Source organism: Diorhabda carinulata, chromosome 2 (genome assembly GCF_026250575.1).
Source record: "Diorhabda carinulata isolate Delta chromosome 2, icDioCari1.1, whole genome shotgun sequence".
In the NCBI taxonomy this organism is placed as follows: domain Eukaryota; kingdom Metazoa; phylum Arthropoda; class Insecta; order Coleoptera; family Chrysomelidae; genus Diorhabda; species Diorhabda carinulata.
The window spans coordinates 32,935,219-32,948,783 of record NC_079461.1 but is presented as its reverse complement, the minus strand read 5'-3'; the positions used below and the strand labels follow the sequence as shown (position 1 = coordinate 32,948,783).

The 13,565-nt window shown below is 29.7% G+C and overlaps 3 protein-coding genes across 3 annotated transcripts in view; 2 read left to right on the top strand and 1 right to left on the bottom strand.

Annotated features, from left to right (window-relative positions):
• The window catches only part of LOC130890771 (zinc finger protein ush), a 181,244-nt gene extending 180,614 nt beyond the window's left edge, over positions 1-630 (bottom strand). Inside the window, exon 1 of the mRNA XM_057795081.1 lies at positions 343-630. Coding sequence (XP_057651064.1) covers positions 343-382 — 40 coding nt within the window. The 5' untranslated portion in view covers positions 383-630. The remainder of the gene's footprint in view (positions 1-342) is intronic.
• A 4,496-nt stretch (positions 631-5,126) lies between these two features.
• On the top strand, positions 5,127-8,524 carry LOC130904187 (Kruppel-like factor 3). The gene is made up of 2 exons (XM_057816808.1): positions 5,127-5,543; positions 7,163-8,524. The coding sequence occupies exons 1-2, from the start codon at positions 5,478-5,480 to the stop codon at positions 8,144-8,146; spliced, it is 1,050 nt and encodes a 349-aa protein (XP_057672791.1). The 5' UTR covers positions 5,127-5,477; the 3' UTR covers positions 8,147-8,524.
• Positions 8,525-10,695: 2,171 nt separating this feature from the next.
• Positions 10,696-13,183, top strand: LOC130903645 (DNA-directed RNA polymerase II subunit RPB7). Its single transcript, XM_057815870.1, has 4 exons — positions 10,696-10,846; positions 10,910-11,019; positions 11,081-11,429; positions 13,064-13,183. The coding sequence occupies exons 1-4, from the start codon at positions 10,835-10,837 to the stop codon at positions 13,112-13,114; spliced, it is 522 nt and encodes a 173-aa protein (XP_057671853.1). The 5' UTR covers positions 10,696-10,834; the 3' UTR covers positions 13,115-13,183.
• The last annotated feature ends 382 nt before the right edge of the window (positions 13,184-13,565 follow it).

The following is a 13,565-nucleotide window of genomic DNA, read 5'->3' as shown; positions in this document are numbered from 1 at the left end:
GAACACATTTCTTATTATCATTTGTAGTACACATTTAACCATCTAGATTTAAAAAAAATATTTTCTATTGTGTCTAAGAAGTTGTCAAAATACGTCGTAACCAAATCAAAACATATGGAAGTAAACTATATAATTACACCATAAAACAACAACAAATATGAAACGAAAATAGTCGAAGATAAATTATTTAAGAATATATAAACATCATTATTATCATTAGATTTTCTAAAGCATTGCGAGATGAAAATACCTGTTGTAAGCAGTTTACATAATCAAGGATAACAAAAAAGCGATAATTACGTGTATATCAAAAAAAGCGAGATTGAATAAAAAAACACATACTTTTTAGCGGTTTTGGATTGCTCTGCTTACGTCTAGACATCGTAACTCCTGGTTTAACAAATAAACAACAAAAAAACAACAATGTCACATTATAACGTACTAAAAAAACACAAATCGACACACAAGACACTTACAAACACAAAACAAAAATATAACGAAAAACGATACAATTGTCAGTCAAATTAAAATAGATTCGATCTAATATTGTTTTGGTGATAAAATTCACGTGCGTTTTCGATACATAGAACGATGTTAAAACCCCCTATCTTGAGGTTAGACAGCGACTGATGGTGTGAGTCATTGCTCATACCGATGCCGATTGTTGCTCTTAGTACGCGCAGGCGTGCTACGGTCGCCGCTTTCTTGGTTTTTATCAAACCACTCGACGCTTATCAATCTTAACATTAACATGAGTTTGTGCTTTTGTTTTTTTCTTCGATTATCAGATGATGATTCCTTGAATATGTCCAATAATGGTTGTTTTGAAACTTACTGATACTACTATCTGTTTTTTATACTTTTTATATTGCGTTGCTATGTAGGACAAAGTAATTCGGTTTAATTACTGCATTAACAGAAGGTTTGCAAACTTTTATATGTGAATGATTAAGAATGAATAACCATACATTAATTATTTTTTTTTCATTTAACTTTCATGAAAAACTTTGTTGTATTTCTAATAACGTATTAATTGAAAATAAATCTGGCAACAACGAGACAGCTGGAAAGTTTGCATGACATTGGAATCTGTCAATTACTTAAAATCGAATCAAAGCGATTTTGATTACCAAAAAAATAATGGGAGCAAAGGTTAAAAAGTAGGCAGATTAAAAATAATGATATCAAGTCTTTCCTATATAAAATATCTTTAAATATTCAAAATTTCATTGAACTATGGAAAACACTACTGACCACGTAAATGCCTGACGTTGCCATATTAAAACTTAGAAACTATCGAAAATTAGATTGTGTTTATGTAAAAATGTTAAACTTGAACACGGTAATGGCACATTTTACCTAACAAAGCCCATTTGGTCAATCTAAGTGAAAGCATAACACAATACCTCAAATTTGAATGAAAAAAAAGAAGTTGGACTGTTTATATTACATATTAATTGGTATATTCCATTTCGGACTAATTGTTAATGAAAATATAGTTTCTAAATAGTTTTAACAAAACAAATAAACATATTTTAAAAAAAACTACAAATAAAATGAAACTTACTCTTTTATTGTTAATAATTATTAATATAAAATTAAATTTACCAACATTTGTTATAATAATATTTGCTCGGATTTTCTAGGTTATTAGAATAAAGAGTATAAATATCTCTCAACATAAATCATCGCTAAAACTTTAGATTCTTGTCATTTTATCTCATCTTTCAATATTATTATTTCGTTGTCCCCTATATTTAATGTTTACGATTTCCCTTATTACTTTCATCAAAAACTATCATTTATTATAGGTATAGGTTGCGAAAAAAATAATTTTCTTTTTTTGGAACAAATGGTTTTATATAAAGAAATAATTTATATACGTGTACTACGAACGCCACCTATTGATATGAAAAACAACTTTAAACTTAAAGTGAAATGATTTCTATACTGAAAGATACGTAATAAAATTATTTTATACTAGATGTCACTGAGTTTCATCGAAGTGTAGTGAAAGTTGGATTGAAAATAAATATATCAAAATTATTAAAAAGTTTATAAGCAAAATTATTAGACTAAAAGAGAAATTTTAAAGGTTATCATCACATGAAATATTTTAATTACGATATCTCGTTTACGTGAAGGTGAAAGTAGATATCAAAATATCGTAAATGTATTAAGTGAAGAAATTTATTAGTTGGAGTTTTTTATTTCGTGATAGGACAAAAGAAATTGCTCGCTTCGATTTACCAGAAAGAAAAAATTGAGATTAAGGGTATTTTATCAGATATTAATAGAAATAATTCATTGAAAACTAAGAGTGACTAAATATTACCTACATTATTACAAAGGTAAACAAAACTTATCACATGTTTAAATGAAAAACCTCTGGAATTAACCATTGTTTATTTTAAATATGTAATAAAAACTGTATTATTGATATGATTTTCTTAAGCAATTAAATCATATTGTTCTGGTTTTTATAGTTAACATTGGAATGTGTAGTAAATGTGTGGTGTACCAAGAGTCGTAGTTTTAGGTACAATCAGATCAATTGACATCTCCACATCGTGGAAATGCCTGTCGATGTTGGTTTTGAACTTTTATAGGTTGTAGTGTTGAAGAAAGACGTAGTTACCTTGGTAGTTATTTAATAAACACAGTGAACATTAGAAATCGACATTGTTTATGAGACACCCTCTATATATTCCAGAATTTCTATTCCGTTACGAAGATTGAACAAATGAAACTAGTACATTTCCCTTTTAAATGCAAATTTGCCCAGATGCATTTTCTTGTACTATTTACAAAATTGAATTTTATGTCATTCTCTACCATTTCGATTTTTATTTATTCCCATAGAAGAATAGACGTTTTGTGATTACATAGTTTCAGAGGCATTAAGAAAACTGTTCTCTACACTAAAGGACTTTGTTGATGACCCTAATTATAAAATTGTTAAAACAATAAATTATTTGTCACTTTATTTATATTTCTTAATATTTCTAAATGTCTGATAAGTGATAAATAATTATAATTCTACTCTTATACAAAAATTGTTATAGATAAAGTTTTTACTATATTATCGATTCCACTCTAAATTTAAAATTATTTCAATGCCACAGATATCCAAACAACATGACCCGAATTTTCTGAATACAAAAAAATGACGTATTTATTCCATCCATAATAATGTTTTCAAAGTATGACAAACATTCTCTGTTTTTAAAAGTTTTATAAGAACACACAAACAAAAAATTTGTGTTACAATTTATAGCCTGCGTTTTTGTACACTACACTCCTCAAACACGTGTATCATTTTACAAGCATCTCAATACATTAACCTCAAATTACCTAACAAATACTGAAATAAAAGAAAATATTCAGACACTTGAATAATCACAAATTCAAAATGAACTGGTTTTTCAGGTTCCTTGATGCGTGTACGAGGGCAAGTTATTATAAATTAATTTTCATGTGAAACGAATGTTTTGGTTACAAAATAATTTAATTTTTCAACGTTTCAACTGGTTTGAACTTTGAAAACCAGTGAGAGTGAGACTAAATCTGGATAATATGGTATCCTAGTTTATTGATTTTTGCAGACAAATAAGAATTGCCTTTTTCACTAGTTTTTTTCGCAAATTGATACTTAATAAGCCCACAACATACAGTTTCCTCCATTCTCTCATTTCTATTTAAATTTTAACAGGAGTAATTGATTTACCGACCCACTGTCGTATCTATGAAACCTTGGCATATACAAATAACCCAATAGAAATATATTTCGTCATTTTAGTCAAAAAATCAACTGGACAAAGTCGAATCAAAAATATCCATGTAGGTAATTTCTAGTAATCTTATAAATTAATTTCACTTTTTATTAAAATTATTACGCATCATTGCCACACGCCAATAACACGACCTGACCCTGTCCACCTTTTGAATAAATCATGTAAAAAAAACCTGCGTTTAATGTCGAACTTTGGACCTGACCAGACCACGGTCATAATTATAATTTTATAATGGATTCCCTTGCCTTGAATGATAAATAAAATAAACAGCATTAAAAACATGAAGCATCCGAAAATAGTATCCAGGTAATCAGCAACAGAATGAGTGATAACGGTGTTTTTCTGTATCAGCATAGATCCGCGTAAATCCCTCATAAGCTGGCAACATAATCATCCACAAATACCTATCAAGTGATTTACGTAGAATGTAGGCAACGCCGTCAGAAAGAATTACTCATTTGGAGAAAAACACGTTTATCACTTAACCGTGTGGTCAATTATAACCGTTTATGGTAACGCTATCTCAAAAAAAGTAAAATTCCTAATATTTAGTGAATATAAGAATGTATTGTATTTATTATAACAAAATATACTATATTTGATACATGTTGAGAAATTTCACAAACTATACCATTATTTTTTCCAAAATATAATTAAAATGTGTTGCATAGATCGAATGCTAAGCGAATAGAAGCATATTTTAATTTTTAGTCATAATCCACTAGTTTCCTTCCTTCCTTGGGAGTTTATTCCTCAAATGAGATCTAATTTTTCAAGTGTATGTTTTTGGAATATAACGGTAGTCCCAAGTTTCCCTTATTGGGACATATCGACGGAAAAATAAGGTTTCAAGAGATCCAAAAAATAGTTTGCATTTTTGACCTTGCACATAGCTCATGCAAAATATTTCAAAACTATTTGGTTGAAATTTTTGCTTCATCAGCTTTCTTGTCACTTCTAAAGGAAGGAACCACTTACAAATAATTCTATAGAAGGAACACAAGATAATATTTGCATAAAAATATTAAATTAAGCATCGAAATTCATATACCCCAGTATTCTTTGTAGGAGTATTTACCTATCAGTAAAATTTATGTAAAATTCCATAGATAACATGGCAAAAATTAATAATTTAATAATCGTAACGAAAGTCCACAAAACCGTCCTCGTATGTTAAAATTTTAAAATCATAAACATATGTTTAATAAAATTCATAGTTTTCTTTATATATTCACCCTAATTTATATACGCAACTTGAACAGTTTGCTTTTGTAAAAGCGCTACCTATTATTTTGTTATTTATTTTCAATACGATGCGGTAACCGATTTAGCACGCCTGGGATGCGGGCTTGTCGGTGACGTTACACTAAACTAGCACGCTTGGATGACGTCGTAATCACGGTCAACCGCCGGTTCTGTCAGTACATGTGCACGTGAACACCATGCAAGAGATCATGCAGTGTTTGGATGATCAGCCGGTCTACGATTGGTTGAGGGACACGAGCCCCCACGCACCATTGGCCGCTTTACGGATGCAGCGCGCTACACACCCAGACAATCCCATGCCAGAACAATATCAAGAAAGCTTCAATTCAAAATAGTAATATCGCTCTAGATTTTCATCGCTGCAAACGAACTTATATGAGTTTTGTGTATATTTTATTAGTGATTTAGTGACTAGGAATGGTAATTGAAGAGAAAATGACAGAAAATATCATTTCTCCTCCATCTACACCATCCCCAAAGAACGTAAGTTTTTATTTTTGAAAATACATTTATCCTTGTTGTTAGTTCCTTTTTCGATATAAACAAAAATGTACAAAGTTACATTTTACTTGCTAGGTTCATCGGTAAACATTATTTTATTTCAGTAAGCTCAGAAAAGTGTATTATAATTCATATAAACAAAAGAAATTATGAAATTTTCTATTTGCTTTGTCTTAAACTTTTGATTAATAAATGTTCAAAAAACATAGCAAATATGAAAAGATGAACAGTATTGAATAAGTTTTAGAAATGATTATATTATAGATAATAAAATCGTATAAGGCATAACATCCCTTTATGCTTAAATATACTATAAAAAAGTAAAATATGCCAAAATGGCGAAATTTTAATAGAAAAACAATGTCTAGGCTTGGAAATTTTCCTTAAAATAAAATCCTTCTTTACCATTATTACATTTTTAGATTGAAAATTAAACTTAAAACACGTTGAATATATTTAATATTTAAAAATAAAATTACTCTGTGGCTTTTGTGAACTTTCGTAGGATACCTATTTGTAATAAGTGGCCAAAGTCCACGTTTATATGCAAATTTTTATGAATTTTTAATTACATTGCTATTCAATGTATGCTCGTCAAAAAATTCCACTAGAATATAAAATCAAATTGACTCACTTAATCTGCTTGAAAATATAAGATAAAGGAAGAAAAAAATAAAGTAAAAAACTTGATAAGTATACGAGATATGCTGAAAATGTTTGGGGTACCTCAAAAATTTATTCATTTTCTGCTTCGATTCTTTCAAACTAATACAAAAATTATACAACTATCAGTTTTTCCACTGGTATTGATTTAATTTTCTTATCATGGACCATAACATAGCAAATTCATGTGTCAAAAACAAAATAATTGCAAAATGACATACAACGACATTGTAGCACGAATGACGTCACATTTATACGTTGCCAGATTTCAAAAGTAACACAAAGAAGCTGTAAAACAATGAGGTTATGTATCTACGTCTTTATTGTGAATTAATACACATGGTGTTTCTTGTTTACTTACTTTATTTATACACTTATACTATAAGTACACTGAACTCTTCACTAAGACTTATTACTAAGCACTTATCCAATTCTTAACATATTCATTTATTTCAATACACTGTTTACTTGTCCATTCTGATCTGTTTAAGATGACATCAGATTATTAACTGACTTTCTCGCTGATGAACAAGCGACTATTTATTCAAAATCATGATTTCTCGATATTTCGATTCTAGAAAGTGAACAAACGATTAAAAATCTTTCCTAAAGAGTAAATAGACGTTTTTAAAAGAATTGCCGCCCTTCGAAAGTACCACCAAATTTCCGATTCTATTGAAATAATCAAACAGGACCGGCTTCATGGTCCATGTCGTGACGAGTTCGTAACAAGTGTACATAATAAAACTTGGCTGTTTATAATATTTGAAAAATATTTATAATATCTGGGATTTTTTTCTGTTTTATATAAACAAATGCTCAATTTGAAATTGGTTACGTTGGTGATGACAAGCATCAATTTTCTTGATGTCCGACCCATAGTTGATATGAATTTGTTTGTTTTGTCTCAGACTACATACATTTTTTATTTGTTACAGATCTCCGATGATGAACATTTGCAACAATCAACGATTGTTCAACTCAAAAACTTTTTGGGGCAGAAAAGAACTTTACAGACATCTGGTCTGCTCACCCCTCAGCCTTCAGACTCCGAAAATGAAGAACTAGACGTACCGCTGAAGAAGAGGTACCGCGTAACAAATTTCAACATACAGTACCCCCCTCCAACTATTACCCCTCCTAAATCTCCCTCTAAAACACCTCCTTTACCAGAAAAAACAATTTCTTTGCCGCTATATAAACCTCCTGTACCAGATTTTTGTCCTCCACTTCCACGAACCGATAACCCCCCGAACAGAACACTCTCCGTTATTACCAGGGCGGATAAAAATGGAATTTGTACGGCGCTACCAATACCCCAAGTACGCGAGGAAGAAAACATCGTGAAAAGTCTCAAATTCAAAATGCGAAAAAACAAAGAACAGATAGAAACAAGTGAAAAAGATATTTCGAAAGAAGAACCGAAACAAATAGTTACTCAAAAACTACCGCTACCCGTATTAGCACCAAAAATTCTAACCTCAAATCCGTCGAGCACAATATTTATATCAACTGACGGAACTGTTCTTCCAACACAAATAGTCTTCATCGCGCATGCTCCTACCCCCTCACCACCAGTCCGAAGAAGAGTCTACGAATGCCAATACGAAGGGTGCGGGAAAAATTACTTTAAATCATCGCATCTCAAAGCTCACAATCGTATACATACGGGGGAGAAACCATTTGTTTGCCAATGGGAGGATTGCGAAAGGAGATTTTCTCGATCTGATGAATTATCGAGACACAAGAGGACCCATACTGGAGAAAAGAAATTTAAATGTTCGTATTGCCAAAGGAAGTTCATGCGATCTGATCATTTAGCTAAACACGTTAAAAGGCACGTCAAAGATAGGCTGAATAGTGCCAAAGTTAATGTAATGCCCGTTTTAAGGCCCATTCAACCAGCTTCGAAATTGAGTTAAGTTTATTTTTATGTATATACATAAGTATTATTCCATTGTCTGAATTATTTTTGATCTCTTTTGATATTAAGTGTTGATATTCTAATTTTGTGGTTATGTTTCTAACATCTTGATATGCTAATATTTGATTTTGTGTTAAACATTCCTGTGTTACCTTTTTTATTTTTAATTGAAAGCATTATAGTGAAAAATTGAAATTCACTTTTATCGTCTGTGATTTATAATATTTATTTTTAGTTAGGTTATTTTCGTGTGTAAATATGAATGTTGTGAATATATTTTCATTTTTTATACTTTCAAATCTAATACCACCTGTAACATATTTTGTAATGACCAATAACTGATAAAAAATTTGTTAATAAATAGTTGAAATTTAAATACGTTATTTTTTTAACCCAAAATCGATTTTACAAATAGATTTATCAAACATTGTCGATAGTATAATCAGATGCTATTTATGTTCTAACCAAAGTTTTGTCTTTTTTATGGGGGTAGTTAACTTATTTTTTATAACATTGTAAATCATGAGACAATAACTATAGGGTTATTAGTCACGATTTCCTTTAAAACTAAATTAGGGGATTATAAAAATGTCAATTTTAATAAAATCAACTTTATTTATGACATATCTGACAGGTATGCACGCGCACAATTCGTCATTAACCCATTATAGGGCTGGGCAAATGAAAAAAATATATCGGTAAATATCATATCGATATTTTTACTTCAAGGTGCGATTATCCAAAAAATTGACAATGGGTCCCATATTTTCTAGACGTTTCACACAGATGACTAAGGTTGAATCAATTTTTTAATTAAAGTTCAAAGCCCTAGATGGATCTGCCAGCATAAGTATACATCACGTTGGCGATTTTAACAAAAAACTGGATAATTTAATGTTGGCATACATTGCACAGTTTCTCGTGATGATTCATTATTGTTGTGTTGTGCTTGTTTTTTTTTATTGTGTATAGTGTTAATTCCTGTTTATTTTTCAAAATAATCCTCATAAGGACACGAAACATTTTAATAAAGGGGTGCTGGATATATAGATACATTACCAAATTAACTGCAAGGGATTTATTATGAAGTTCAAGTAATAATTTTTTTAAGAATATGGTCTAATTACTTAAATGTAACATTTTCATTATATATTTATTTTTGTATGCAATATTTTATTTAAAAATAAAATTTCTTGAAGTTTTACTTCTACCATATTAATAAATAATAACATATTTTGGCCAGGTTATTATTATAACATATTTTGAAATGACTAATAACTGATAAGGACTTTGTTAATCAATAGTTGAAATTTAAACGTTGTTTTTTTCAACTCAAAATCCAATAACAGGAATCAAAAATGGCTCTTAATGACATTTTTTTTAAAACTAAGCATAATTAAAATGCAACAAAGAACTGTCTTAAACAATTTGAATCAACTAACTAGTAGTGCTCAATCAACGATAAATATTTTGGGGGTTTCTTTCTTTCATTAGACCACACAGTTGGGACTGATACTCCAAAAAAATCGAAAACAGTTTTTTTATTCTGAAAATGCTATTAAACTTCTCTTTAACTATTTCTGAAATTGTTCCTCACTTTTGGTATAGGTACATTATAGTATAATGAAACACAAGCACACATTTATCAATAAATATAACTGTTCAAAAAAGAAGTTTACTTCTATTATTTGAAACAACCAAAAAAATCACTGAGTTACAATTCTGGTTGTAAAGTATATGCAATCACAAGAAATACAGTAAAAAAGCACAAGTAAAACCATCAGAATCTAAAAAAGTTGACTGAAATTGTAAACAAAACAAATACGACAGGCAATGACATCACAAACATAATCTCGAAGAGCGAAACTTTCCACTTATCTATTGATCACTTGAGTTAGGTGATTTCTATTGGAAAAATAATGAAATAATCCCAGTAGATTACTTTCTCCATTTTTATTGATCTTTAACACTTTTGGTTAGATATTTCCACTAAAGGACGTATTGAAATTGGCTGGATAAAATGGAGAGATTACGATTTTTGTGGCCCCTTAGTTTCTGATAGTGTTGATCCCTGGAAGTATGAGAAAAATAATAAAAAAAATTAAGCACCCCTACCCATCGTTTCTAAAGTTTTCGTATATGAATCACGAAAAAAATAATTAAAGAATTGTAGTTAGGTTAGGTTGTCCATGGACGAAGGGATATATAACCATTATTCTTATTAAATAATTTAATAATCGTTTAACGAATATTTATACAACAAGCTGGGTTTATTGATAAATCATAGTGAGCATCGGGGGAATAGTTTAATCATTAAAATATAGTAGGGACGTTTTTTTCCCATACCAACTGTCCATATAGGAGTATTACATATATGTCTCCCGTACTTCCAGGGCTAGATTTTATCAGAATCCACAGTCAAATTTAGGGGTCATAGAAATTGTAATTATGCCAAAAACATTTGAAGAAAAAAATTTGTAGATAAAAAAAATTATAATTCATTGCCAGCAAAGATTTCTAAAATCAGTACGAATTTGAAGTCAGCATTTTATAGAGCTCTATTTTATCAAACGCGTAGATAAATAAGAAGAAACGAAAGACAAGTGAAGTAGTCAAATGCCAAAACATATTTTGTGGTTTTCTTAGATTATATTCAATTTTCTAACTAAACTATACATATAAAATTATGTTCTATCACGTGGGTATATTATTTAATAAATTTGTTAAAGCAAAAATAGATCTTTTTTAATTAATCTTTTAGATATCGCTGGAACATGAGATTTTACTACATCCGCAATATTTCGGACCACAACTACTAGAAAAAGTAAAAACTAAACTATATACCGAAGTAGAAGGAACTTGTACTGGAAAGTAAGAAACATAATTCATTAATGGTTCTTTTATATTTTATAATGTTATAAATTATTTACAGGTATGGATTTGTTATAGCAGTAACAACAATAGATAGCATAGGCGCTGGTTTAATTTTACCTGGTCAAGGCTTTGTAGTATACCCAGTTAAATACAAAGCTATTGTTTTTCGACCTTTTAAAGGTGAAGTCTTAGATGCTGTCGTAAGACAAGTAAACAAAGTTGGCATGTTTGCCGAAATAGGTCCTTTATCGTGTTTTATTTCCCATCATTCCATACCTGCCGAAATGGAATTCTGTCCTAATGTTAACCCGCAATGTTATAAAACAAAAGACGAGGATGTGGTGATTCATGCCGAAGGGGAAATAAGGTTGAAAATAGTTGGTACTCGAGTTGATGCGTCAGGAATAGTAAGTTCTTTTATTATCCTATTTAATTTTCTTATTTTCATGGTAAACATGTTCATAATTAAAATAATTCATTTTTAACTTAAGTTTGATGTAAAATTTATATAGTCTCCCTCAACTCTTGTACATATTTCTAGAATAAATAAATTTCAGATCATTGTGTGATTTAGAGCACAAAATTTCAAGTTAAGCACTAGAGGTTTATTATCTTATCTTGGAAGTTTCCTTATATGTAGTACATTGTTTTTGTGACAATGTTAATAAATGCTTGATATTTCACCCAATGAACTATGAAATTTATTTTTTCACTAGCTTAAAATGAACAACATTCTGCAATAGTTCTCACATGGAAATAATCTTGTGAATAGTTCAAATTTGTCCAACTTTGCAACATTCTATAGAATATTCTTCAAGCAAGAATTATAGCTTTGTTTCAATTTAGTGATTCTATACAGTAATTTTTCTCTAGTAAAACAGTATATCAAATATTTATCTCGTAGAAAAATTGAAATAATACCAAACAATCTTTTCAGATTTCTTCCATCAACCTCAATTTTTTTGTATTATTACTGGATACTATCATTGAGTTTCCTCATCAAAATTCATTCACTCCTCATCAACCAGAATCCAATGAGTTTCAATGAAAAATTTGTTGATGATTAGTTTGTATAAAAGTCAATTATTACTCCAGTCGATTCGTAATATAATTTTGTTCACTTTTTGAAAATACCTTCTACAGAAACAAATTGAAACAAGTTATCGGCATAGCTATTTATGAAAAACATTTTTAAAATAAAATTGCTAGTTCATTGGACAATTATTATAGTAAAATCCGTTAGCAACAAATCCCAAATCTGAAGAATTGGCTAGAGCAATAAAATAAATTTTTTGTGAATTAATTATCAACAAATTTTCCTGTATAGACAAACTTTATTTTATTGTATCTGAAAAACTGTTTGCTATCTTAATAGTTCATAATAGCATTGTGGGGAACCAAGGGCCCTTAAGCAAACAGGTCTTATGATGGCCTGTCGTGCCCCACTTGATATTACCTAAGGCCTCCTCCATGCACTAGCGGTACTCCAGATCATCCGTGATGCCCATGGTGTGGAGATTGTGTCTTGATGACCGTGTCGGGTTAAAAAACCGGTCACTAATCGGATTTTGCTCATATTTAATTGTATTTCTTTGGTAAGAGCTGCTATCTTAATGTAAAGTAATTATAAACAAGTTTTATTATTTTGATTTTTGTAACTCCTCACTACTAGCTTTTAGATCTGATAAATAAGCAGGGTTGAGGTAAGGGGTTATCCAGTCTGTATTTTTTTAGCACATTTGCTTTATTAGAGTTCATTTCTTTCGGTGGCGGTCACTCCATTTTATTTTTTTTATATTGGCAGTTCCAAGTTTCCAGATTTTTTCTATTATATTGTATCTGCCTGATTTGTGTTTATTCGGTCTTTTTCAATGAAATTTGTTGCTATTATTCTTGTTTTTACCTTTTTAGCTATTATTATATTCTTGTTTTTTTGTCTTTTCGGTTGTGAACTTTGACCATATTATAATATTTACCATAATATTTCTTTGATGAGGTATGGGTTACTAATTTAATTCATTTTATTTTTATTATGTTTCAGTTTGCTATTGGTACACTTATGGATGACTATCTCGGTTTAATCAGTAATTAGGGGCACATATATTTAATATTTACTTATTGTAATTTTTTATAGTCAATAAATTTTTTTATTTTTAGAAAAGTGTGTGTTATTTCAATAAATAACGCAATCAGGGGGTTATTTCTTAAGTATTATTTACATAGACTCGGGGTTTATAGAAATGAAAAGGTACATTAGAAATATCATATACATGGGGGATACATTCCTTCATAGTAGGGCTTAATGTGAAACAGCCCTAAATGAGGCTATCTTAACACGTAAATAATGGGCTTTGGGGAAGATGGATAGAAAATTGGTTGTTTTTTTAAATAAAACCAAATATTTATTTCTCACAAAAATAAAAATAATATAAACGAATTTACTTTTGAAAACAAGTAAAATTTTAAATCAGATCAAACAGTCTATTTTGTATTTCCAATTTTTTGCATTTTGCCATAAAGACATCTAATGTAGTTTTCGTTTT

What these genes read in the sequence shown, in the direction of transcription:
- LOC130903645 (XM_057815870.1), top strand. An exon ending in GAAGGAACTTGTACTGGAAA is followed by an intron (nt 11,020 to 11,080) that starts GTAAGAAACATA and finishes AATTATTTACAG; the next exon opens with GTATGGATTTGTTATAGCAG. An exon ending in GAGTTGATGCGTCAGGAATA is followed by an intron (nt 11,430 to 13,063) that starts GTAAGTTCTTTT and finishes ATTATGTTTCAG; the next exon opens with TTTGCTATTGGTACACTTAT.
- LOC130904187 (XM_057816808.1), top strand. Translation starts at nt 5,478, where the DNA reads ATGGTAATTGAAGAGAAAATGACAGAAAATATCATTTCTCCTCCATCT. An exon ending in CTACACCATCCCCAAAGAAC is followed by an intron (nt 5,544 to 7,162) that starts GTAAGTTTTTAT and finishes TATTTGTTACAG; the next exon opens with ATCTCCGATGATGAACATTT.